The sequence below is a fragment of the Cataglyphis hispanica genome, chromosome 9 (genome assembly GCF_021464435.1).
Source record: "Cataglyphis hispanica isolate Lineage 1 chromosome 9, ULB_Chis1_1.0, whole genome shotgun sequence".
In the NCBI taxonomy this organism is placed as follows: domain Eukaryota; kingdom Metazoa; phylum Arthropoda; class Insecta; order Hymenoptera; family Formicidae; genus Cataglyphis; species Cataglyphis hispanica.
Window position 1 is genome coordinate 7,584,543 of NC_065962.1, and position 21,512 is coordinate 7,606,054.

Below are 21,512 nucleotides of genomic sequence, written 5' to 3' on the forward strand. Positions count from 1 at the left end.
TAACAGCGAAGGCAGATAATTATACGAACATTGGCAGGATACAGTTTACCGGCGCGTATCGTGTTAAATGTTATATAATTGCCAGTTACTGATGCGCTAAATTTTCACGAGTCACGCATCTTTTCTTCTGATAATCGACTACAAGGATTCTCTTTTTTAAATTGCGTATGCCATAACTCTTAAAAACGTTAACTAATTTTTCTTTTGCACCATATATTCTCCGTGATTGTAATATATTCTTTAGCTTTACACGAATAGGACAAGGACACGATATATCGTGATAGGAACGATGCGTCGAGAGTATTCATTTTGTAGGCTAGTAAAAAGAACAAGTGCTGTCGCGATTGCTAATTACTGCGAATTAACGTACCCGTCATGCACAAGAAATGATAGCAGCATTACTTCGATGAACGTGTTCGACTTTTTGTCGTCATATATTTTTTCGATCGCGTGTACACGTATATTTCAACCGTTCCAATAAAATGTATACCGGATTGGTTATTTATATCGATGCTCTTCAAGTCTTTTTTTTTTCTTTTTGTTAGTTATTTTTCATGTTATATCTTTCTTTGTATGTATGAAATGTAGTAATACAACTGCACTTGGATATAAAAACTTTAAATAAATTTTTAACAATATTTTCATAGTTTTAGTTAAAAAGGATTAATAATTTTAATTAATATAATCAATTGGAATTTGTGGACATAAAAATATTTTAAAATATTGGTAATTTGGTTTCGCAAGTTGTCTTTTTATACTTTTTTACTTCACTCTTTATTACTTACATTGTAAGTTATTATAAAATTATTATATCTTATAACTGATTTTTTTTTTTTTTTACATTGACGTAAATGAAGTTTTTAAAACCGCTTGAAATTTAAGGAAATCGACTTTTCGTCTCGATTAATCACCTGTTCCAATGTTAAAAGTTTTTTTACTTTGATATAAAATTGAATCTCTGCTGAGATCATTTTATTTTTACTTGCGTAAGTTTCATTGAAAAAAATGAGCAATGTTAGAAAAAATATCTTTGATACACGCGATATATAAATACTGGGGACGATATTTTATATAATACTGTATTTTTTTATCCACTCTTAAAAAAGACATGTTAAATCGATACTCGCAAGTATTGTTACTTCTTTTCCTCAATTTTGATTGGTTATTTCAATATTACGCTGTACATTACTTCATATTAATAAAAATCTGTCACAGTTACATAATATTTGACAATTCAAATATTATATATATATAATTTTGATTTAATAGATTTTGAAAAAACAGATAATACACATGTCCTAATATAATGCACTATAGACTGCTTCTGTTGGGCCAGTTGGATTTACCTATCGTTGATCCTGGCCATATTAATTCTGGCTACGTCTAGCCAGAGATGTAACTTCGATCCCTCTATCAGAGATCAATGAAGGAAAAAAATTCCTTCTATTGCCGGCTAATTATTGTCACCAGGGTACACGAGCATAATTTTATGCCCGTTTACGACATGACAGTTTGTCTTGCATCATTTTAATAAATTGAAAAATTTAATATATGAATAATTTGAAAGTCAAATTATCAATCAAATTTAATAATTGATTGTGAAGTAATAATATTTAATCGTAATAAAATAAAATTAAATAAAATTAATTAATAATACAGGATTTATATAGGTAATTGATATTAAAATAAAATGAATAAAACGTTTGTTGTGTCACATGGATAATTTGACGATTTAATTGATTGAAGTAACAATGTTTAATTTTAATAAATTTTATTTTAATATAAATTACATTATTTATTAATTTTATTTTATACATTTTTATAATTTTATTTAATTTAATTTTATATTTTTTTTAAATATTTTTATGTTTTTATATATTTTATTAATTTTATATATTTTATTTTATATATTTTTATAATTTTATTTAATTTAATTTTATTACGATTAAATATTATTACTTCGCAATCAATTATTAAATTTGATTGATAATTTGACTGAAAGTCAAATTTATTTTAATATAAATTACATATTATAAATATTATATATTATTATAAGATTAAATATTATTACGTCAAACAATGATTAAATTTAATTGATAACTTGGCATTAGATTGACTAAAGTAAAATTATTTTAAACCGATGCGTGACAAACTGTCTAAGCTTTCATTGCTATGATAATAAAGATGGATGGGCTATAAAAAATTATGACAAAATTGCAACATCACAATAATTATCAATATTTCATATAAGAAATAAATTTATTAGCGTCTTCTACATTAAATAAATTAAATAAAATTTTTATTGAAAAAAAATATTTTTTTCAATTTTTTGTTTTAATTTATATTTTAAATTATATTTCTAATGTGTTTTAATATATATTTAAAAAGTTTATTAAAAGTTATTTGAGTGCATTTATTCTAGCCCATCCATTTTGAGGCAACGGATTTATTTACAATCTACAATCTACATTTGCATCTACAATATCTACGGATCCGTCACCTCAAAATAAAATAAAATTTATCACTCACCGGCACTGATGCGCAACAGCGGAGATTTGGTCTTGAAGCTACGTTATCTGCAACACACAAATATAAAGTTCAAATTATAACGTTTAAAATAATTAATATTTCAAAAAATTATTATTGTACGCATCGAATTTTTTATCCGATAATAATAAGAAGGTATATAAATATGAAATAATTTTATAAATTTTAAAAAAGAAAATATTTTTTTTAAATAAAAACTTTTAGAGCATGAGTCTCTCTTGTTTAAACTATTCAAACAATTGAATCGAATTAATGCATGTACGGGATTTATAATAATTAATATAAAAATAATAATACTCACCCTTGGGTTGTTCCGCCGGTGCAGGATGCCTCTCCTAGGCCTCCTCCTCCTCTCAGCTTGATTCACACGCGCGATACTTTAAACGGCACTCCCGCACTTTTAGTAAAAGATAATTCCGCACTTGTATACGCGATACTATGAACGACACTCCCGCACTGTCGGCATGATCGAGCCCCGTTTTACACAAAAATCGTACTGCGAGTCGACAAATACGACTTTATTGCTCGAGCGTTGCTGAACGAATGATAATAAGGCTATAAGACGTTAACAATAGCGCGCTAATGTTTACATCGCCAAGGCCGAATACAATGTTATTGTTTCGCGGCCGAAAGTATGTTGCGTACTATGACGTATATACGGTGTCGAATATTAAATAATACAAGTTATTTAAATTATATATTAATTATTTAATAAATGATTTATATATCATGGAGCTTATTATGTTAATCATTATTCGAACCTGCGATTTGACTATTTTATTACGCGTTCTCAAGCCGAATCATATTTAAATTATCTAAAAATCGAATAACGATAAAATATGAAATATAATTAGAAATCAAGTATTTTTAAAGAAATAATTATTGTTTATAAAGAGAGAAAGAGAGAGAAAGATTGCGATAAAACAATAATTTACAATTTTGATTCTAATCATTTCGATTCTTGATTAAAACGTCACGCAAAATACGTGCTTCGAAATTTATCCATTATGATATAATTACGTATTAATTTAAAGTGTGTGAAAGATAATTAGTTATTTATGATATCAAATTATTTCTCGATACTGTCGCGATCGCGTTGAGTAGAGAAATTTTGTGGAGCGTTTCGCGTTCCTTACTGTTCGAGTGTCGCCGTGAGAATAATAAAGCCGTAAGCCATAACACTAGCGCGCTAATGTTTACATCGTCAAGGCCGTATACTATGTTATGTTTTGATTATTCGTTGCCGAAATATTTTCCGTACTATGACGTATATACAAACGGAATATTAAATTATACATGTATTTTAAATTATAAATCAATTATTAAATTATCAATTAATATATTACGGAGTTTATTAAATCGATACTGGCAATATTGTTATCTCTTTTTTGCGATGCTAATTGGTTATCTCGACGATGCACTGAACTTTACTTTTATATCAATAAAAGCATGCTGTAATAACTGAGCGATACATTTGATAGTTTAAATATTAAGCGGGTGTGTAATTTTTATTTAATTTATTTTGAAAAAGTGGAAAACTAGAATTAATATGTAAGTAATTATATACATATACACATATAATAAATGCGCGCGCGTAGCGCGCGTTTATAGTATTCTAGTTTGATATAAACGAAAGAGAATTTTATTACAGACGCTGCGCTTTCCCATTCCCATGAAAATTGCACGCGGCTGGGATATCTAAAGGAATTCTTTGGTCGCCTTGAGGAGAATGTGCAATGACCTTGCGGGCGCGATATTCATTGAAGGAAGTCGCGAATAATCGTGCGGAATTTTAATCGCGAGATAGGCTAGGCCAGGGCTAGACGGTACATTGAACCTGCCTGCCGTTTGCTGGTAAACATGTCTGTTTCTTTTAAACGATGCTCGGTGAAAGCTGATTTTAAGAATATTAAAGAATTTTATTTGTGGATTTAATTGGGAGGAATTTAAAAAATAATTTATTATTGCAGAATTTTTTAAATAAACTTGATTTATTTTTAAGATGCTTGTATATTCAACAAATTTTGCAATATATTTCTTTCACGAAAATCGATTATTTGGCTAATAACATAATAAAGATTACATGTGATTTAGATATTGTAAAAAACTGATTAACAAGAAAACATATATATTACAATCTTTGAAATTTTGCTTTTTAATTTGAATTAAAATTTCTTTTTATTTTGATTTCTTTCGTCTCAAAAAACTGGAATATCTTTTGATCTCGCTGAAGGTTTTTCATCAATTTTTTAAGCGCCTCTCACGGCGCTATCAAACTCGATCGAACAGGATGACTGTTATCGTGCGTGCGGAAAATTGCATTGCGATAAGTAACGTTTAGAATAGTCGATGATGAAAGCGTTACGATAAAATCTCGTTCGCGGAAAGCACGTTTCTCGGATGAGGAGTGTCCTTGAACTCTGACGTTCTGACGCAGATTCGTTGAACAAGGCTGTCGGGACCAGCAGTCGGCATCCGCGATGCATCTCGTGGGGAGGAAGGACAGGTTCGACGCGTTTCTTTCATCGTAGGGATAGAACACGCCCCGTAATCAGGAACCGATCACTCGAGGAAATTGCCAACTGTGTTTGGGCACCTGAACGTGAATCTCGTTAGCCCACATTCGCTCGTTTCGTTTCCGAAGGGGCGCGACCCTCCTAGAGAATTCTGTTTCAAGTGAACGACAAAATGGTTCCCTCTTTGACTTCTTTCATCGAATCGGACAAAGAGAACTTGCCTTCGTGTTCTCCTGTTTCATTTCTTTCATCTCTCAAAACCTCGCCATTATTGAATTGTAACGTTAAAATTATTTTTATATTTATTTGCAAATATAACAACGAAATAAATATTTAAGAAGCTCGAAAGAGTAAATCCTATTATACACATTTTAAAAATTAGTAAAAAGGGAGAGAGAGAGAAAAAAAGAAGTTATAAGAAATTATTTTTTTTATTTATTATTGTTAATAATTTTTTAGCACTTGAGTAATTATATTTTTAAAGAAATTTGATTTAGACAGGCATTCTTAATATTTAATTTATAAAATACTTGTATCTTTGATAAATTGCAGAATCGAGGAATATCATATGTGTTACATTTCGGGTTAATATGAGAAAGGTTTAATTTTAGAGCTTGACGGCTTAAATGGCTGTAATGTAATTTTTATTTAAGAGCTACATTCTCTCGCGAAATCAAGCGCGAAATAGCGAACGCATTCCCTGGCGTCATTTTGGCGACGAAAGTGCGAAAGAGGGCGATATAACTTCTCACGCGCGTTAATGGAAGCACGAAGTTGCCCGAAGGATTGCCCGCGCCCTACTCGGTGTGTCGTTCTTACTTATTCACGCGATAAGAATTTTTGACAGACGAGGGTTCCTCGGCTGCTCGCGGGTTCCGTCTTACACGCGCGCGCGAATCCCACCGGAAATAAACATGCCGTGGGCAGTAACGCGTTTACATCGAAAAGGTGGCGCAACGCAGCAATTTGTTCATTCTAAATTATAAATGATACGCTATGAGATCTGAATTTATTGCCGCACAGAAGAGAGGGTAGGTCGAAAAGGGGCGAGTTGGAACATTGTTGATCATTTTACTTCTCGCGGGAGAGAGATTTTTTTTATTTCCATTTATCAATATTCATTATTTATATATGCTCAATCATATTGAGACGTGCTCGTAATTTTATTGCAAAGAAAAACTTGTAAATTTTTTATATGATTTACAGTGATATGAGATTTTTCTCGTGTATCCCTCGTCGCGGATTTTATCGACACTTGTTTCGGCGACGATATTCGGGTGGCGTAGCGAGCGAATTAAGCGTGCCACCCCTAAATCGTGCAAGTGATTTCGTCCCCGTGTCGTTCGGCTCTTTAAGGGCGCCGTTAATCACACCGTCCGCTAAAGGTTTGATGAAAATCTTATCTTAAACGAGTAATTAGGCAGTCTCGTGGGGTCCCGGCGAAGAGGGTCGGAATCGCGTTTCCACGCCTCCTTTACATTATCGGGATGCACGCGAGGCCGCGTGTCGTTATTTATAATTTTCCTCCTAATTTCGCACGGCCCGTGGCGCGCTAAATGTCGCCGCAATTAGTATCTAATGTCAAGTGCACAAAACTACGACAGAGAAGATGTCTCGCATATTTGCGCGCGCGTACTTTGCCTTGTCAACGAATAGCCCGAATCGTTTGATCTTGCAAACGCCTTTTTCTCGTCATACGATGAAATGTTTGATTTTTGGAGGGAAAGTCATCTAAGAGATTAATTATTACACACATCTTGCTTTTAATTATTCTACATTATTTCCACGCAAAAATCGGAAATGTAAAATATACGAATGAAAATGTCAAGATTAAAATAAAATGCTATTGATAATAATCGAACGTGATGTAAATCTGGATACACAATGAAAGAATAGCTCCATCGATCTAAGAATGATATTACAAAATTTATTCTTGATATTAATTAATTTTTATCATATCGTGGCTTTGACGGAAAAGAGAAGTAATCAAGGCGCATTACCTAAATCGGTTCGTTCCATAGTATTAATTCGACGAATCGCCGCGAAGCAACGCGTCCGTCTGGAATGATTAACTTCGCATTCGACTAGTCCGCCGGCAATTAGGACGATTGCTTCGCAGTCCGTGCTTACTACGCGAGGCCCGGACCACAATTTTCTCGAAAGCCCTTGGAGAGGACGTTCTTACTTCAGGGCCGGAATGAATGTTCGCGGAGCCGACTTCAGAAAGTCTAATAAATCCAAGATAAAGTAAAAAAAAATATATATATATATATAAAATATAAAACCGTTTATATATAAATATAAAAATATATATATATTATATATATATATTTTTTCTACACTCGTGCATTGATAGTTCAACCATTTAAGTAATTTTGATAAACGAAGCGCGCCCGGTGCTTCAATGCATTCAGGTGCTTACTTTGAACGCGGCCCTGTCTGGCTTCACTTTGAGAGACACTTAAGTTGTGCCTTCCATTTTCTCCTACCAGTCGGTTGGGCACATTAGGCTTACGAAGAGGAGTTTGGAGGACCTCGAGGATGATACTCGTCTTCTTCCCGGTAGTTTTTGGTCGAACACGCGTCGTGCCGCATAAAGGCGATGGTTTGAGAGAGATTTCGCTTAAAATGAAATAAATTATAAAATTCTTTAATAGAATTCAATATATAATTTTTTATTTTTTAAGTTCTTTAATTATACTTTTTTCTTGCACAAACTAATATTGCTTTGCAGTTGTTTTCGAATTTATTCCGCTGTGCAATTTACTTAATATCTGTATATTTCTTTATCTGGCGTTAAATTTACATTTATCCTCTACGCTTCATATTTTATATCATATTTTATATCAGTAAACATTAAAAAGAATTAAATTAAGAATCAGAAATAAAGCGTATAGACCTCAGCGTTTATATCCAGCAGACAATCACAAACAGGGATTCTATTACGTTTGCTCGCAATTCTGTTAACGCAAGAACAATTTTGTATGGCTAAGCCATTAATATTATTACATCAGAATTGAAATTGCAATAGTAGTAAAGTTTACTAAATTCTCAAACATGCGCGAGGTCGCATTTATTGATTCTTGCAACAAAATTACATCCAATTAATATGTTGTAAAGAAAATATTATTTCCAGATAATCACAGTGATTTGATGACAATCTCTCTCACTTTTTTTTCTGTTATTTTTATAAACACATTACAATGAAATTATTACATCATATATATATAGTTAGAAACATTTTAATCGATATTTTCGACTTTAATGAATAAGAAACGTTGCTGTTGTCGTACTCATTGGAATGATGATGGGGCTTCAAATCTTCTTATGAAAGAATAAAGGACGCGGAATGCTAAAATAAAGTATTTGACGACGATGGAGACGGTCGATGACAAGAGCCTCCTACCGGCTTCGCATGCTCCTGCGCCAACGACGCAATGCGATAAATTTCAAGAGGGGCGTCTATCTCCTCTTTCCCCTCGGCCATCCTTTTCCTTAAGACATACTGCAGGGATGAAACAACCCCTGCCTCTCTCGCCTTAGTCCTGCGAATTCGACCTTTAGCACTGTTGGACTAGACATGTACGGTGTACATGGCAAGAACCCAGCCTCTTAACTTCTTCAGCGACGCATGGTTGATTTATACGGACTGGAAGAGCCGTCTTTCTCTCTCTCTCTCTCTCTCTCTCTCTCTCTCTTTCTCTTCTACATTAGATCCTCTATAGGATGTATCAAAAGAGCATGATCCGCTTTTAAGAATAACGAATTTATTAGTCAAGACACTGGACATGCTATCATATTTAATAAAAATCTGCTGTAACTTTTAAACAAAATATATCATAAATAGCGTGTAATAAAGAATTTATCGAGCTTAGAATTTATATCCTAAAACATTATTCGGAAATAAATAAAAATATTTAATCGTTAAAGATTCAAAATTTATCGAAATATATTGTGCATGAATTTTATATTATTCTAAATTAATTGGGAACTGTATCTAGCGATATTCGAAAATCATATTTCATTTTTAAGTTGAAGGATACAAATAATTTGACGTAACTGCAGTAATTTCGATGTACAGCTTTGTACGCTATAGACGTCGATTCGTTTTGAGACGATCTGCTCGTGTGTGCGTGCGTGTCGGACATGTAGTGAAGCAGAACGGGGTATAGTGGGACGGGGGACTTGATATATAGTCGTGTCTGGTACCGCTGAACGTCGTTGCAATCTCCTTTAGTGGAAGGGACAGAGATTTTTATGGATAGTCACGGTTAGGGGTGGTTCGCCTTGGGCGAGAATCTGTCGTATGAATTTACGTTGATCGTTGTTTTAGTGCACCCCCGTACGAGAGGAATCGCCTTGGACGCGAGAGAAGTTAATTTTAATTTCTCGCCCTTCGCGCGCGAGCGTGGATATCGGTCGCGATATATAATCGTGTAATCGGATAAAACGGCAGAATTTATAATACATGTTCTTGGTCGATGTCTATACACGTTTTTATATTAATTTATTAGCGATAATTTGGAATCATTATTACCCTCATTATTCTGATCAATAAAATATGCAGATAAAGGTAAAATTGTGTTTTGCGACTGAGACAGAAATCTTCTTTTTTTTTTTCCTTTTCATAAATTTATTTTACGTATTACAGTCGCGAAAGAAGCGAAATTGCAAGTATTTTTGAGCGTTTTGCGGTTTTTCATTTGGCGTGAAGCACAGAGAGAGAGAAAGAGAAAGCGTCCTTTATATCCAGATTAATTTTTCGATTCTATAATTAAAATCCAGATTGCGGTGAGGCAGAAGCGCTTTGAATGCCATCCCGTTTTTGTTCCCAAACGAAACTTGAGATCATCCTCCCCTCGCTCTCACAGATCAGTGAGTCGCCAACCAAGCGGTACTCTGGATATTAAATTCGAAATAATATAGCAGCATCTTCATCTTATCTCAAAATTTTCTTCAGCCTTTGTTTTGTTAATATTTGTTTCGTTAACGAATGTTTTTCCAGTGCTCACTCGAGCGAGAAGATTCACTCAAGTGTTTCGTATTTTAATTATGTAGTTTGAAAACTTCAAAGTTGAAATACTTAAAAGAGTTTACATAAAAGACACTGCTTTTTTAAAATTTTAATATAAATTTTATAAGCTCTTATTGCAAAGAATATTAATTTTTTAAATTAATTAGTTTACATTGTGTTCTTAACTTTAATAATCTTGAATAATTTAATTTAGTATTATGAAATAATGCCTCGTGAAAGAAATGAATAATTAATTTGCCATAAAATTTCTCTGTAAACTTGTGCGTGTTTGTGTAAATTTTATCTGCAATTTAAGAAATTTAAATATGATTTTTATATGTAAGATGAATGCAATAGAAATAATTGTAGTATTTTATCAGATCTATGATGACATTGACACGACTCTATTGTAATTCGAAACCTCGTCGCGTCTCTTTAACGTTATAGATGATTATCCATACTGCAGGTAGAGAACATGAATACGGCTTTCAACTTGACTCTCCTGTGCCGAATTTCGGATCTCTGAGCTCTGTCAGTTCTCGAATAAACGAAGCCGAGAGTCAACGCATGCGAAAAAAGAGCTTTTCATCTGGCCCACGTCTCCCATTTTAATTCCGCGTATAATCCGCGAGGGGAACTCGCCCATGGGTAGTTATCTTTTGCGAATCGTGAAGGGTTTTTTTTGACAAGGTATACAGCGACTCGCACGTGCTTATTGATTCTCTCGCGATATGCACGAAAAACCTTTCATACACGCACATACGAGTACAAATACACGCGTATGTATCGCGTCCTATTCTTATGGACTCCGAACAAAAGGGCAGCTGAAAGCTCTACTGTCTCCCTTTTTAACTTATCGATGACAATGTTACAATAGAAGGTATCTCGTCGATAGGGCTATTGAAATCTAATCGGATCACTTTATCAAGAAATATAAAGCTTCTTAAGTTTATTTATTTTTTATAATCTTATCATTTTTGCGAAATATTTCGCTAGCTTTTATAATATTTATGCCTTTTAATACGTGAATTTTTGAAAAGCTTTTTCCACACGCTATGAAGCGTATTATTTTACGAGTTTTTTTTTTCATACGAATTTTTGGTCACTAATGCTTTGTCCGCTGTGATTGTCGAACATTGAAAAATGCTTGTTACAGATTTCGATCAAAGCTGTAATTTTTTCATTGCTAAAGCGAACACGCGATGTATCGTCGACTATACATCGATTGTACCACCGCCAACGAGTAAATTCACCCTGAATGATAAATAATGAATGCATCGGGGGAGACTACGTGACGTGGCTGCATTACAAATCTGATAACATATGCGAGCGGCAATAAGACGGGAATGCTAGAAAAAGCGTTTTCTCCTACATCCGCATTGTCATTTTTTTTGGCCAATTATTCACTTGCAGTTGTTACAAGCTATGGGCATTTAAAATGATGTCCAATTTGTTGCAATCATTTTTTTTTTCTTTCTAATTGCAATTACATAATTAATCTATCACGTGGGAGCAGAGAATAAGCAATTTATTATAGTTAACAAAATAGGAAATATTACCGAGGAAAATATTAAAATTTTAAAAAGCTGCATTTTTACAAATTTTTTCTTGCATTAATTTTCCATTGAAATTTACATGAGAAAGTAATATGTTTTTTTTCATGTTACTTGCAATTATACACTTAATTATTATTTTCTTTTTCCATTTCAAAGAGCACGAGACCTTTAATTTTTAACGAAGCTTTCTATTTCAATTTTTTTTTGCACGTACAATATTTAAAAAAGTTTTACTACAAGAAATTGAGACCTGATACAATCTATAACTATATGTTATTATTATAACTATATGTCTTAGAATTATTTATTATAATATTTTAGATGATGCATACATAATAACACATACGCATTTCCTTCGCAATGAATGTATTGTGTTATATGTGCGGCATCCACACAATATTTCCGCACCCTGAACGAGACTATCCGAGAAGAAAGGCAATTTCTCTCGCGAATAGGGTCCCGATAAAATTCTAGGAGCGCCACGAGGAGGCGTGTGTCGTATCAATTGTCAATAATATTAGGGACCGCAATTTCACTCAGAAAGTTCCGTCAGGCGTTGTTCGGCCTCGATATCTGTCTGATTCCCCTTCTGTTTTTCCCGTGTGATGGCGATCTCCCTTTACTTCAAAGGGGAAAGCGAAGTCAGCCGGAGAAAGGAAAAGTAAGGAGAACGGCGGAGTGTCCGGGTAGCGTCATCGATTATTTTCACGCGAGAGGAAGCACGAGTCGGAGAGGAGGAGGAGGAGGGTCTCTTCTTTGTTCGAATCTCTCCTGAATGCCAGTGGGTCACTTGCATCGACGAAGATGCCGCTACGATTCCCTAGAGGGTGCAGGGAAAAAAAAAGAAGGGGTGATTTCTCGAAGAGTCGAGAAAGCTGCGAAGAGAAAAGTCTGACGTATTATCGGTCTTACTTTAATAACATCCGCTTAAACGCCATATCGGAGAATACGAGCGAATGTTATCTCGGAAATAATCGTTCGTTTTCGAATTAGCAAATTTCTGGCTTTAATCCAGTTGCCAACTACGTGACTTAGTTTTGTAACTGCAATTGAATGTTGCAATATTAGAAGCATTAAAAGCTAAATAAAGAACAATAGGTCTCGAGAATCTTCGGTTATGCGCGAAGCACAGATAATTAGATCGAGGCTCGAAAAAAAAAAAGCTATTATCATCACAAGACTTCTGGAAATGAAATCTCGAAGAGATGCCATTGATTATTTTTACGCTAGAAGGAGCATCTCGATTTGGATCTCTTTGTTCGGTCCATCTTTCTGGTACTGGCAGTGGGTCACTTGCATGGAGAATGACAGGGAGCTGGTACCACCCCTCGTTGGGGAAGCGAAGAACTTTGAGCGAAAAGTTGTTATCGCTCCGGGCCGCCGCCGTCGCACCCTTCCATGTTGAAGAGGATGCTTTCGGGGAATCTTTCGCGAATCCTTTGTTCCGGCTGTAATACATGGACAGTTCTACTAAGTAATCCCTTTGTTTCTGCGAGAGATCCCCGATTTTCTATTTTCCATTTAACTTTTTGAGCCTCTGGATCAGCTCTCATCATCCAGAACTGGAACTTATGGCTTTACTAATTTTGCATGATGGAATTACTACAATATTATATTGCTTGTAGGCTTATAAGTTTTTACAAATTAATACTTGGATTACATTAAATATATATTTAAGCTCTTTTTTCCTATATTATTTAAAACTATAGAGTATAAAAGTGCTATTAATATTTTATTTATTTTATTATAATACAAATTATTATAATAAATTTATATATACATGTTATATAATGTTTTATTAGAAAATTTTAAAAATTTATCAATTCTAATAATATAAAATTTTTTATTTAATTAATTATAATTATAATATAAAGCTTATATTATTTTTACTAACAATAAGTAAAAAATAATAGATATATATGAATACTATTTAATTGTGATTAATGAATAATTAAAAGATTTTAATTGCAGAGATAATTTGGATAAATTCAGAATTTTTGCAAAAAATTGAATAAATAAAACTATTTCTTTTTCTTGCTGCTTTATCACACTGCTCGTAAATATGTTTTATAGATCATTTAACTATTTGAAGTTGGTTTGATGCTTTCAAAGAAAGTAAGAAGGCTCGTTTTGCCAGCTCGCATTCGCGTTAAATGCGAATGCAACGAGGCACTCATTCTTTGTGAACGTTTTTAGTATGTATTGCTGGGTTCCGTTTCAGGTTAATGGCCTGTATTAGCTGGATAATATTTTTTGCGAAAGAGCAAGAGCTTATAAAGTATTGTGGCTTTTTCTTAAATAAATCCAATAAATCAAAGCAACCGAAACATTCTTGTTGCGGAAAAATAAGCATTATAGAAAAAAAATTTTCAATGATGCTAATTATATAGAGAATTGAATTCTTATATATAATTCAATATAATTACAATAAATTATATAAGCTAGTTATTATAACAACATAAACATTTTTGCTTAAAAATGAATCAATTTTTAATCACAAATTTTAATATCTTAATATCTTTTATGATTAATTTTGTTTCTAATGTCAATATTAGATACTAGATTTTTTTGAAAAGCAATACAAGGATAGAGGATGAATTTTTTTTTTTTGTTAAAATAAAATTTATATTGCCGTAAAATAAAATAGAAATTGTAGAATCAAAGAGTGCCTCTCACATTTCTTCTTTCTCTCTCTCGTAAGTAATTACTTTCCTTCTTTAAGACGGTAACGGAAGTAGGCGAAGTTCGATCGTAACGAATTTTACGCTCGCCTATATACCTCCTTTTATCGTCTCGCATCCTATGGCCGAGTCCGCGGTGATGTTAAGGCTCTAAATAAGGGCGTCCTTAGGAACCCTAAAAAATTCCCAATGGTACCTTTTTTTCTGCATCCCCTATGCCATCTCCCTCTTTTTTTTTTTTTCTTTTTTCTCTCTCTGTTTCTATGAAGATCGTTTCTTCGGCACAATGTACATAAAATGAAGTCAAGCGGTTTTAACACCGAATACGTCTCCTTCTTTTCCTCCTTTTATCTTTGTGCGGTAAAGTTGAATTCACGATCCTCCACTTTGATAGAAATTATTTCAGACTTTTAATTCGGTCTGAGATCGTGTCGGGAGAATGAAACATCCTTTGTTGGAATTTATAGTATAACTTTCTGACTTTTGCTTTAATTAATAAACCTCCTTTGCGCGCGCAAGTAGACTGTGAATATTCACGTTTATTTTTGATTAGAGTAAGAAAAAATTTTAATTTAAAAACTGCGAAATGTCAGATTATAATAAGCTGTTGCAATCTCAAGTTTCTCTCAGTTTTTTTTTTTTTCCCATCGAGTAATCCTTTTTCAAGGATCTTATTATATTCATCGCAATCGATGAAAAGTTGGGCCGAATAATAAATGAGAAGATATGATCTTGCAGCCTCTCACTAGCATCAATTCTTTATTATTTTATAGCATGGAGCGGCGGCAAGATAGATTTTTTCCATTTATTTGTATCGTCCCGCATTATTGAATTCCGATAATCCGCGACGCCGCCGGTGTAAGTCCCTTTACGGTACACCACGATTTACGATCCACCCCTGTCGTATTCCGGCGTCTTTTTTTTCCTTCGATTTTTAGACAGGCTTGTCGAAATTACTGGAGTTCGCTAACCTTTCGTCACTATTGTCGCGATCATTGAAAATTCTTCTACATTGGCCGAATCTTTTAAAACTAACTTTCTCTTGTTGACTTTTGATTGTCAAAAATGTTACAAAAGTGTAAACAGAAAAAGTGTGCGAATACATTATATTAAAATTAAATACGCGAGTTAATTGTATTTTTTTTTAATTTGTTTAAAACAATAAATATATATATATATATATATATATATATATATATATATATATATATATATATAATTACGGTAAAATGCAAATGTCAATGATTAGTCATTGCGATTGTAGAATAAATTAAATCTTATGCTTTTGAATAATTGATAAAATACTTTATTGAATTATATCTGCGTGGTGCAATCGCATTCGAATAAGCTTCATCTCGAAGGCAATTTCTGTATTTCATCTAACGTATTTCGCGCTCAGTCTCGCTCGATAGGCTTACGGGTCGTAAAATCGCAGGAAGTGTATTGTGTCGTATCAACGTTGCACAACGCCGGGCCCTTTAATCGAAGTCGTAAAAACTTGGAGTATTTTTCGACGATCTTATGCTCAGATCGCGCACGCCGTGCGACAACGCGAATAACTCACGACGTACCAATTCAATTTATTTCTTCGACACTGGCGCTGAATCCTCACGGCGAGATGGATGGACGGATAAATGGATGTACGTGGCCCATACAGTTCTCTCGAGCATCCGAGGATGCGTCAAGGACTCCCGCTCTCCTCTCGAATCCTCGAATGCGTTGGTCGAACGAGGCTCGATATTTTTTTTCTCTTGTCTCTCTTTCCTTTCGTTTATTTCGTCGTTCGTACATCCTCTTCTTTTTTTTCTACTCTCCAACGAGCACGATTGTGCCCCTCGAGCGGTCACTCTAGGTACTCGAAGACCTCTTCACAATCTAGAAATATACTTTCATCTTCAGGGAATTTTACAGATGTACAAGACGTCACGTATCGACGAGAACAAAGCCAAGATACTTGGCCTCGGCTTTTAAAATAAAATATGAAAAATTTTTTCAATCTTACGAATTTAAATTAAAAAATAAATTGAAAATTGCGATTATTTAATTATGTAGATTTTGTTGTTGCAAAGCTATCGCTGTTAAGACTATATATTTTTTATTAATTATAAAGAAGCTAATCATATTAATATATTATAATTATGTATAGATTAAAATTTGTTTCATTTAACCTTTTGTATTTTTTTCTCATTTTCTTTTTTCTTTCTCACAAAGTGTGAAATGATTGATTATTTACTGAAAATAAACGTTTGCTGACGTTCGCTATCTCCAATAGCGTGAAAACGCACATTTCTACTTTTCCGATATGGCTGTTCTTTTGACGCTTACAGCATTTTTCAGTTTTCTTTTTCGTAACAATTATTCTGTCTACGGACTTTGTGTTTTTTTTTTTTCACTGCCGTTTTCGTTTCCCTTCTCGGTTCTTGCATCATGTACCCTCTCCACTAGCTCAACTTTTGCTTCTGCTTTTAGTTTTAGCATACTTTCCCAAGACTGTGTTAAGATTCACTGAGGCATCTTTTGGAAGTACCTCGTTTTGTACCCTCTTGTTGCCCCTTTTCCATGGCTTCTTATGAGAGAACCTTCAAGGCGCGTTCACCGAAACTTCCGTTTAGCAGTCTTCATCGCTACGCTATTTGCTTTGCCCTTTAGTGCCTTGATCCAGGTAAAATGCGTTTCACCGCCGCGTCCTTTCTCTACCTACTCACCCTTTCTACTCGTTGCGAAAATCTTTATGGCGCTTCGGAGCTACCGCCTTCCCAGTTTATTCGCTATCGAGATCCATGCCGCTGCATTCTTCGGATTTTTCACCCTTACCGCCGCCTTCGGTCTTTTTACAACCGCAGTATCAGGACTCTTTTTCTCCTCCCGCAGGCTATGGCGAACGTTTCACGAAACTCTTTAACGACCAAGGCGGGCACGGAGGAAGCGGCGAGCTTTGTTGACTTCGCCGACGTTATTACTTTGCGCGCGCGCATACGAGCCACCAGATGGGAAATTCTGCATTTAAATTATCGTCAATCTCGCGCCCCTGCAGACCGGAAACGAGATCGGGTGAAGGAATATGATGTTGTTGTACCGGCTATCGTTTCCGCTCAAGCTATCCCGAAATCTTTTACTCGACGCGATACAAACTAGCGATATTTCCCATTGAATTTTCGAGTTTAAACTTATAAATTAGAAGCCTCGAAGAATAGTCTGGTATTTTTTATTTTTACTAAAAAATGTCGGGAAAGATAAATATATGTATGATTTATATATATATATATGCATATACACGCAAAAAAAGACATAATTGCAAATAATAATATATTTGTTAATAATTTGTTTTTAGATGGAAGACGAGGGCAATCACGGCAACGATGACACCAGATGCTTCATCCTGTCAACATTGGCTGCTTTGCAATGGTCAAGAGTTACGTGCGTTCTTTGTCGCGCTGCCATGTTGGTCTTTGACAGGTATCCGTTGGTGGACGGGACATTTTTCCTGTCACCTAGACAACATTCGCCTGCTTGTGCTGAGGTATGTGTATTTCATCTCCGATTTTCAAAATTTTCAAATTTTTATAAATACAAAATTTTTTTTTTGAAAAAATAAATAGTTTTAAAAAATTATATAAAAATGTTAATAAGTCATTTATTGAGAGATTTTTAATATTTAGAGACATTTAATATTATATTTTGTTTTCTTTTGTTAAATGCTCGAAAAACGCTTTAATATAATATCTTAATTATTAACAGAATTTTAATCTAATTTAATCTAAATATCTTTCTCAAATATTTCTTGAAAATTCTTTTTAATGAATTTTTTAATGAAAATAAATTTATTTTTTGATTATCAATCAATTAATCGATTACAAATTTAAATGGCATGGAATTTTGCGAGAAACTAAAGTCGACGTCAGGCGATTTATTTTTTGTCACAGTCGTGTTTCCGATGCGCCGATTTAACCGCAACATGCTGCATATGGTGTAAGATTACGATGGCACGTCCGGTTGTTTGGTTCCAGGTGAAGGTCGAAGGTCGCACACAATTTCTGTCAGCCGTGTGCATGAGTTGTTTGGAGGGCAGCGGCGGGCAGCCTGTACGTTGTCGTTTCTGTACCCAACCGTGGGATGGCTCGAGCCTGGTCCTCGGTACCATGTACAGTTACGATATCTTCGCTGCCATGCCCTGTTGCAGCGAGCGACTCAAGGTAAGTCCCGAATTCGTGACCAGTCGATCCCATCAAACCTTGACCCTTCGACTCACGAGTGTGTTGATATATCGCTGCGTACGACCACGCGCGGTCTCTTATATTCGGTTGTAAAAAATTTTTTCAAATTTTACTAGTATAATATTTTGTGTTATCCATGAAATTATACGAGTAAAAATTATAGAGTTAAAATTAAGAGTCGAATTTTTTTCTTTTATCTCAAACATGTTTATTTTTCTCAATTTGATATTAATATAGACGAGATTATACTTATATTTTAATTTTTCTCAATTTCTCTTTATTCATCATTCTAAAGCCGTTAATTTAATAAATTCATTTATCTTGTAAAAGTGTTGAAATGGGATTTGCAAATATTTCAAGCGTACGATACGAAATTCACCGATCCAAGTTTTCCGATTATCGCTAGTTTCTAGCTTCTTCGACTCACAAGACTCAGACGTTTCGCGAAATGAACGCACCGAATCGTTCCGTTTTCGTTCCAGTGCAACAGCTGTCAGAAACCCCTGATCTACCCTCATCAGCGACTGAACTTCTACTCGGACTACAGCCGCGTCTTCGCCTGCCCGCATTGCAGGGCAGTCGACGCACACTTTGTAAAGCCGCTCTCGGCCTGCTTCACCCGCGAGCAATTTCAGCTGTACAGCCAGTGGCCGTAACCATTAGAGAACTTAGCGAACCGCCGCCGTTTGCGCACCGCGGCCGATCTGCGTCCCCTCTTCTACAGATCGATCTCTCTGTTCCGGACGACCGTGCTTTAGAATCCTTCCTTCCATTTCGTAGGAGACTTTTGACAATGGCGAACGCACTCAGGGGCCGCGATTTTTCCTTAGAGCGTTTCGTCGGCCGGATCCACCGATGTGTATGTATTATCATTAATTTGTTAGAGACTTTCATTTCGGTCGATATAGCTTTTTCTTTTTTTTCTTTTCTAATCCCTTAGGAATTTTTCTTTTAATATAATCAGAACGGGCGGGGGGTGATTACCACCACCCAGTGACTACTGTTCTGCTACACGCTTTTAGGGTTTTTAATTTGTATCTTGCTGTAGCAAACGATACATGCGAGCCCCTTGGCGCGTTCCCGTATCGCTGAATGAAGATAAAGATGTTTAAGATATTTCTTTTTAATATCGATTGTGTAAGTTTACTTAGATTGATCTTCTTTTTTTTTTTTTTAACGGGAGACGTCGAATCTTTCGACACTCGCCGACATTTCGTTTGGCGACGTTTGCAAAACTAGTACATTTTTTCCATGTGTTACTTTTTAAGTTTTTAGGCATTTATCGTATGAGATTCGTTGAAATATGTGAGTGAGGGCAATTATTAATTTTTCATTAATATACGCGACGATCGTTTGACGATTCTCTTTGTAAACGTGTTTCTTTGATATAGATTTTTAATTAAAACAAAACTTTTTATTTGACAAGGTCTGTGTAATATCAGAGTTATACATAATTTGACTAGCAAAGTAGAATTGTCTCTTAGTCCATTTCGAAAATTTTGTATGACAATTTCGCCGTCTCCCGTTTTATAGTTGAATTGCTTTAATTAAAAAAATTATAATGCAAAAAATAAATTTAGACGGATATAAACAATATTAGACGCGAAAAACATAGATCGATTCCCTTTATTATAAACGTCGTGTATAGAAATAAAAAGGCTACTCTTTCTAGGAAAGATTGAGAGGGGAAGAAAAAAGAAAATAACTATCGTTTGTTACTTAGATAAATCGAGAGCGTTGTTTTTTTTTTTACATTTTATTAGTTTATACATTTATGGCGGCCATGTTGATTTTGTTTAAGAATCTGTGACTCATTCGATGAGTTTTCAACGTTGATTCGATCGGGCGTGCGTCGCGACTTTCCGCGATTCTCGACAGGAGAACGTTATCAAAGAACGGACGAAATTTATCGATTCGTTGCGTGCCAGTCGTAAAATAAAGTAAATCATCAGAAGAGGAAACCAATCGTTCGAAACAGACTTCCGCTCTCTCGCTGTGTACACACGATTTTCCCGTCTAGACGAAAGCGAACGCTCCTCCTCGCTCCCGTCGTCAATCACTCGATCGAGTATCGAGGACGATTCTCGCGGAAAGTCGTGATCGCCCGAAGTAGCCCCAGTGTATATAACATATTAAGTGGGAGAGAAGCAAGTGTTTGAAGAGGAAGAGAACTTTCTTTTTTTTCTGGCGATGCTGGTCGTTGCTGTCCAACAAGCGGCCGTCCCACAAACAGACCGCCCACCGTTCTCAAGGTAGTATAGTCGATCATGTACCTTTTTTACGTTACTTCGATTTAAAAGAAAAAAAAAAATATACTTAATCCATACGGCCCGGGAGAGAGAAGTATATATAGAAGATAATATAATGTGTGGGAAGCGTAAAGCGAATAATGAAGATGATGATGATGATCAAGATCGCGAAACTGTGCGGCTAGTTTGATTTCATCTTTATGTAGGAAATCTGTTGGTTTTTACTATAAATGCATTTAAGAAAATGGAAAAAAAAAATTATTTTTTTTTTTACCTATAAGTTTAATTTATTTAAAGTAAGAATAACGTGTTTTTAATACAAGCAATATATATAGTTCTTTTTTTTTATCGATACCATTTGAATTATTGAGGAGAATGTATGTTTGAATTTTATTTTATCACCTCGATCGTGCGATCAATTCCGGACGCACGGAAGTATTTTGTCAAACTTTCAAAAAACGTTATATTAGAAACTTATTTCTTTTAGTTATGCAACTTTTAATTATATAATGTTCATAGCGAAAGAAATCTATATATATAATTACGTGAAAGGACAAAAAGAAAAAGACATATTTTCAGATTACATTATCAGCAAGTACAAATTTTGTTTATATTACGGTGATACCAAAAAATCATCAATTTCAAGCAGTCGTACAGTTTCTCTTGATGATTCATCGCAAAATCGAAAGTGAGCGAGATGAAAAAATAGGGGGGAGAGAGGGGAGTGAAAAGCGG

General features: G+C 34.6%; 1 protein-coding gene across 1 annotated transcript in view; it reads left to right on the plus strand.

The window, feature by feature from the left end:
• LOC126852105 (headcase protein) overlaps positions 1 to 20,122 on the plus strand; it is a 129,836-nt gene extending 109,714 nt beyond the window's left edge. Inside the window, exons 3-5 of the mRNA XM_050596588.1 lie at positions 17,646 to 17,834; positions 18,322 to 18,507; positions 19,011 to 20,122. Of these exons, the coding sequence (XP_050452545.1) occupies positions 17,646 to 17,834; positions 18,322 to 18,507; positions 19,011 to 19,184 (549 nt within the window). The 3' untranslated portion in view covers positions 19,185 to 20,122. The remainder of the gene's footprint in view (positions 1 to 17,645; positions 17,835 to 18,321; positions 18,508 to 19,010) is intronic.
• Positions 20,123 to 21,512: the final 1,390 nt, after the last annotated feature.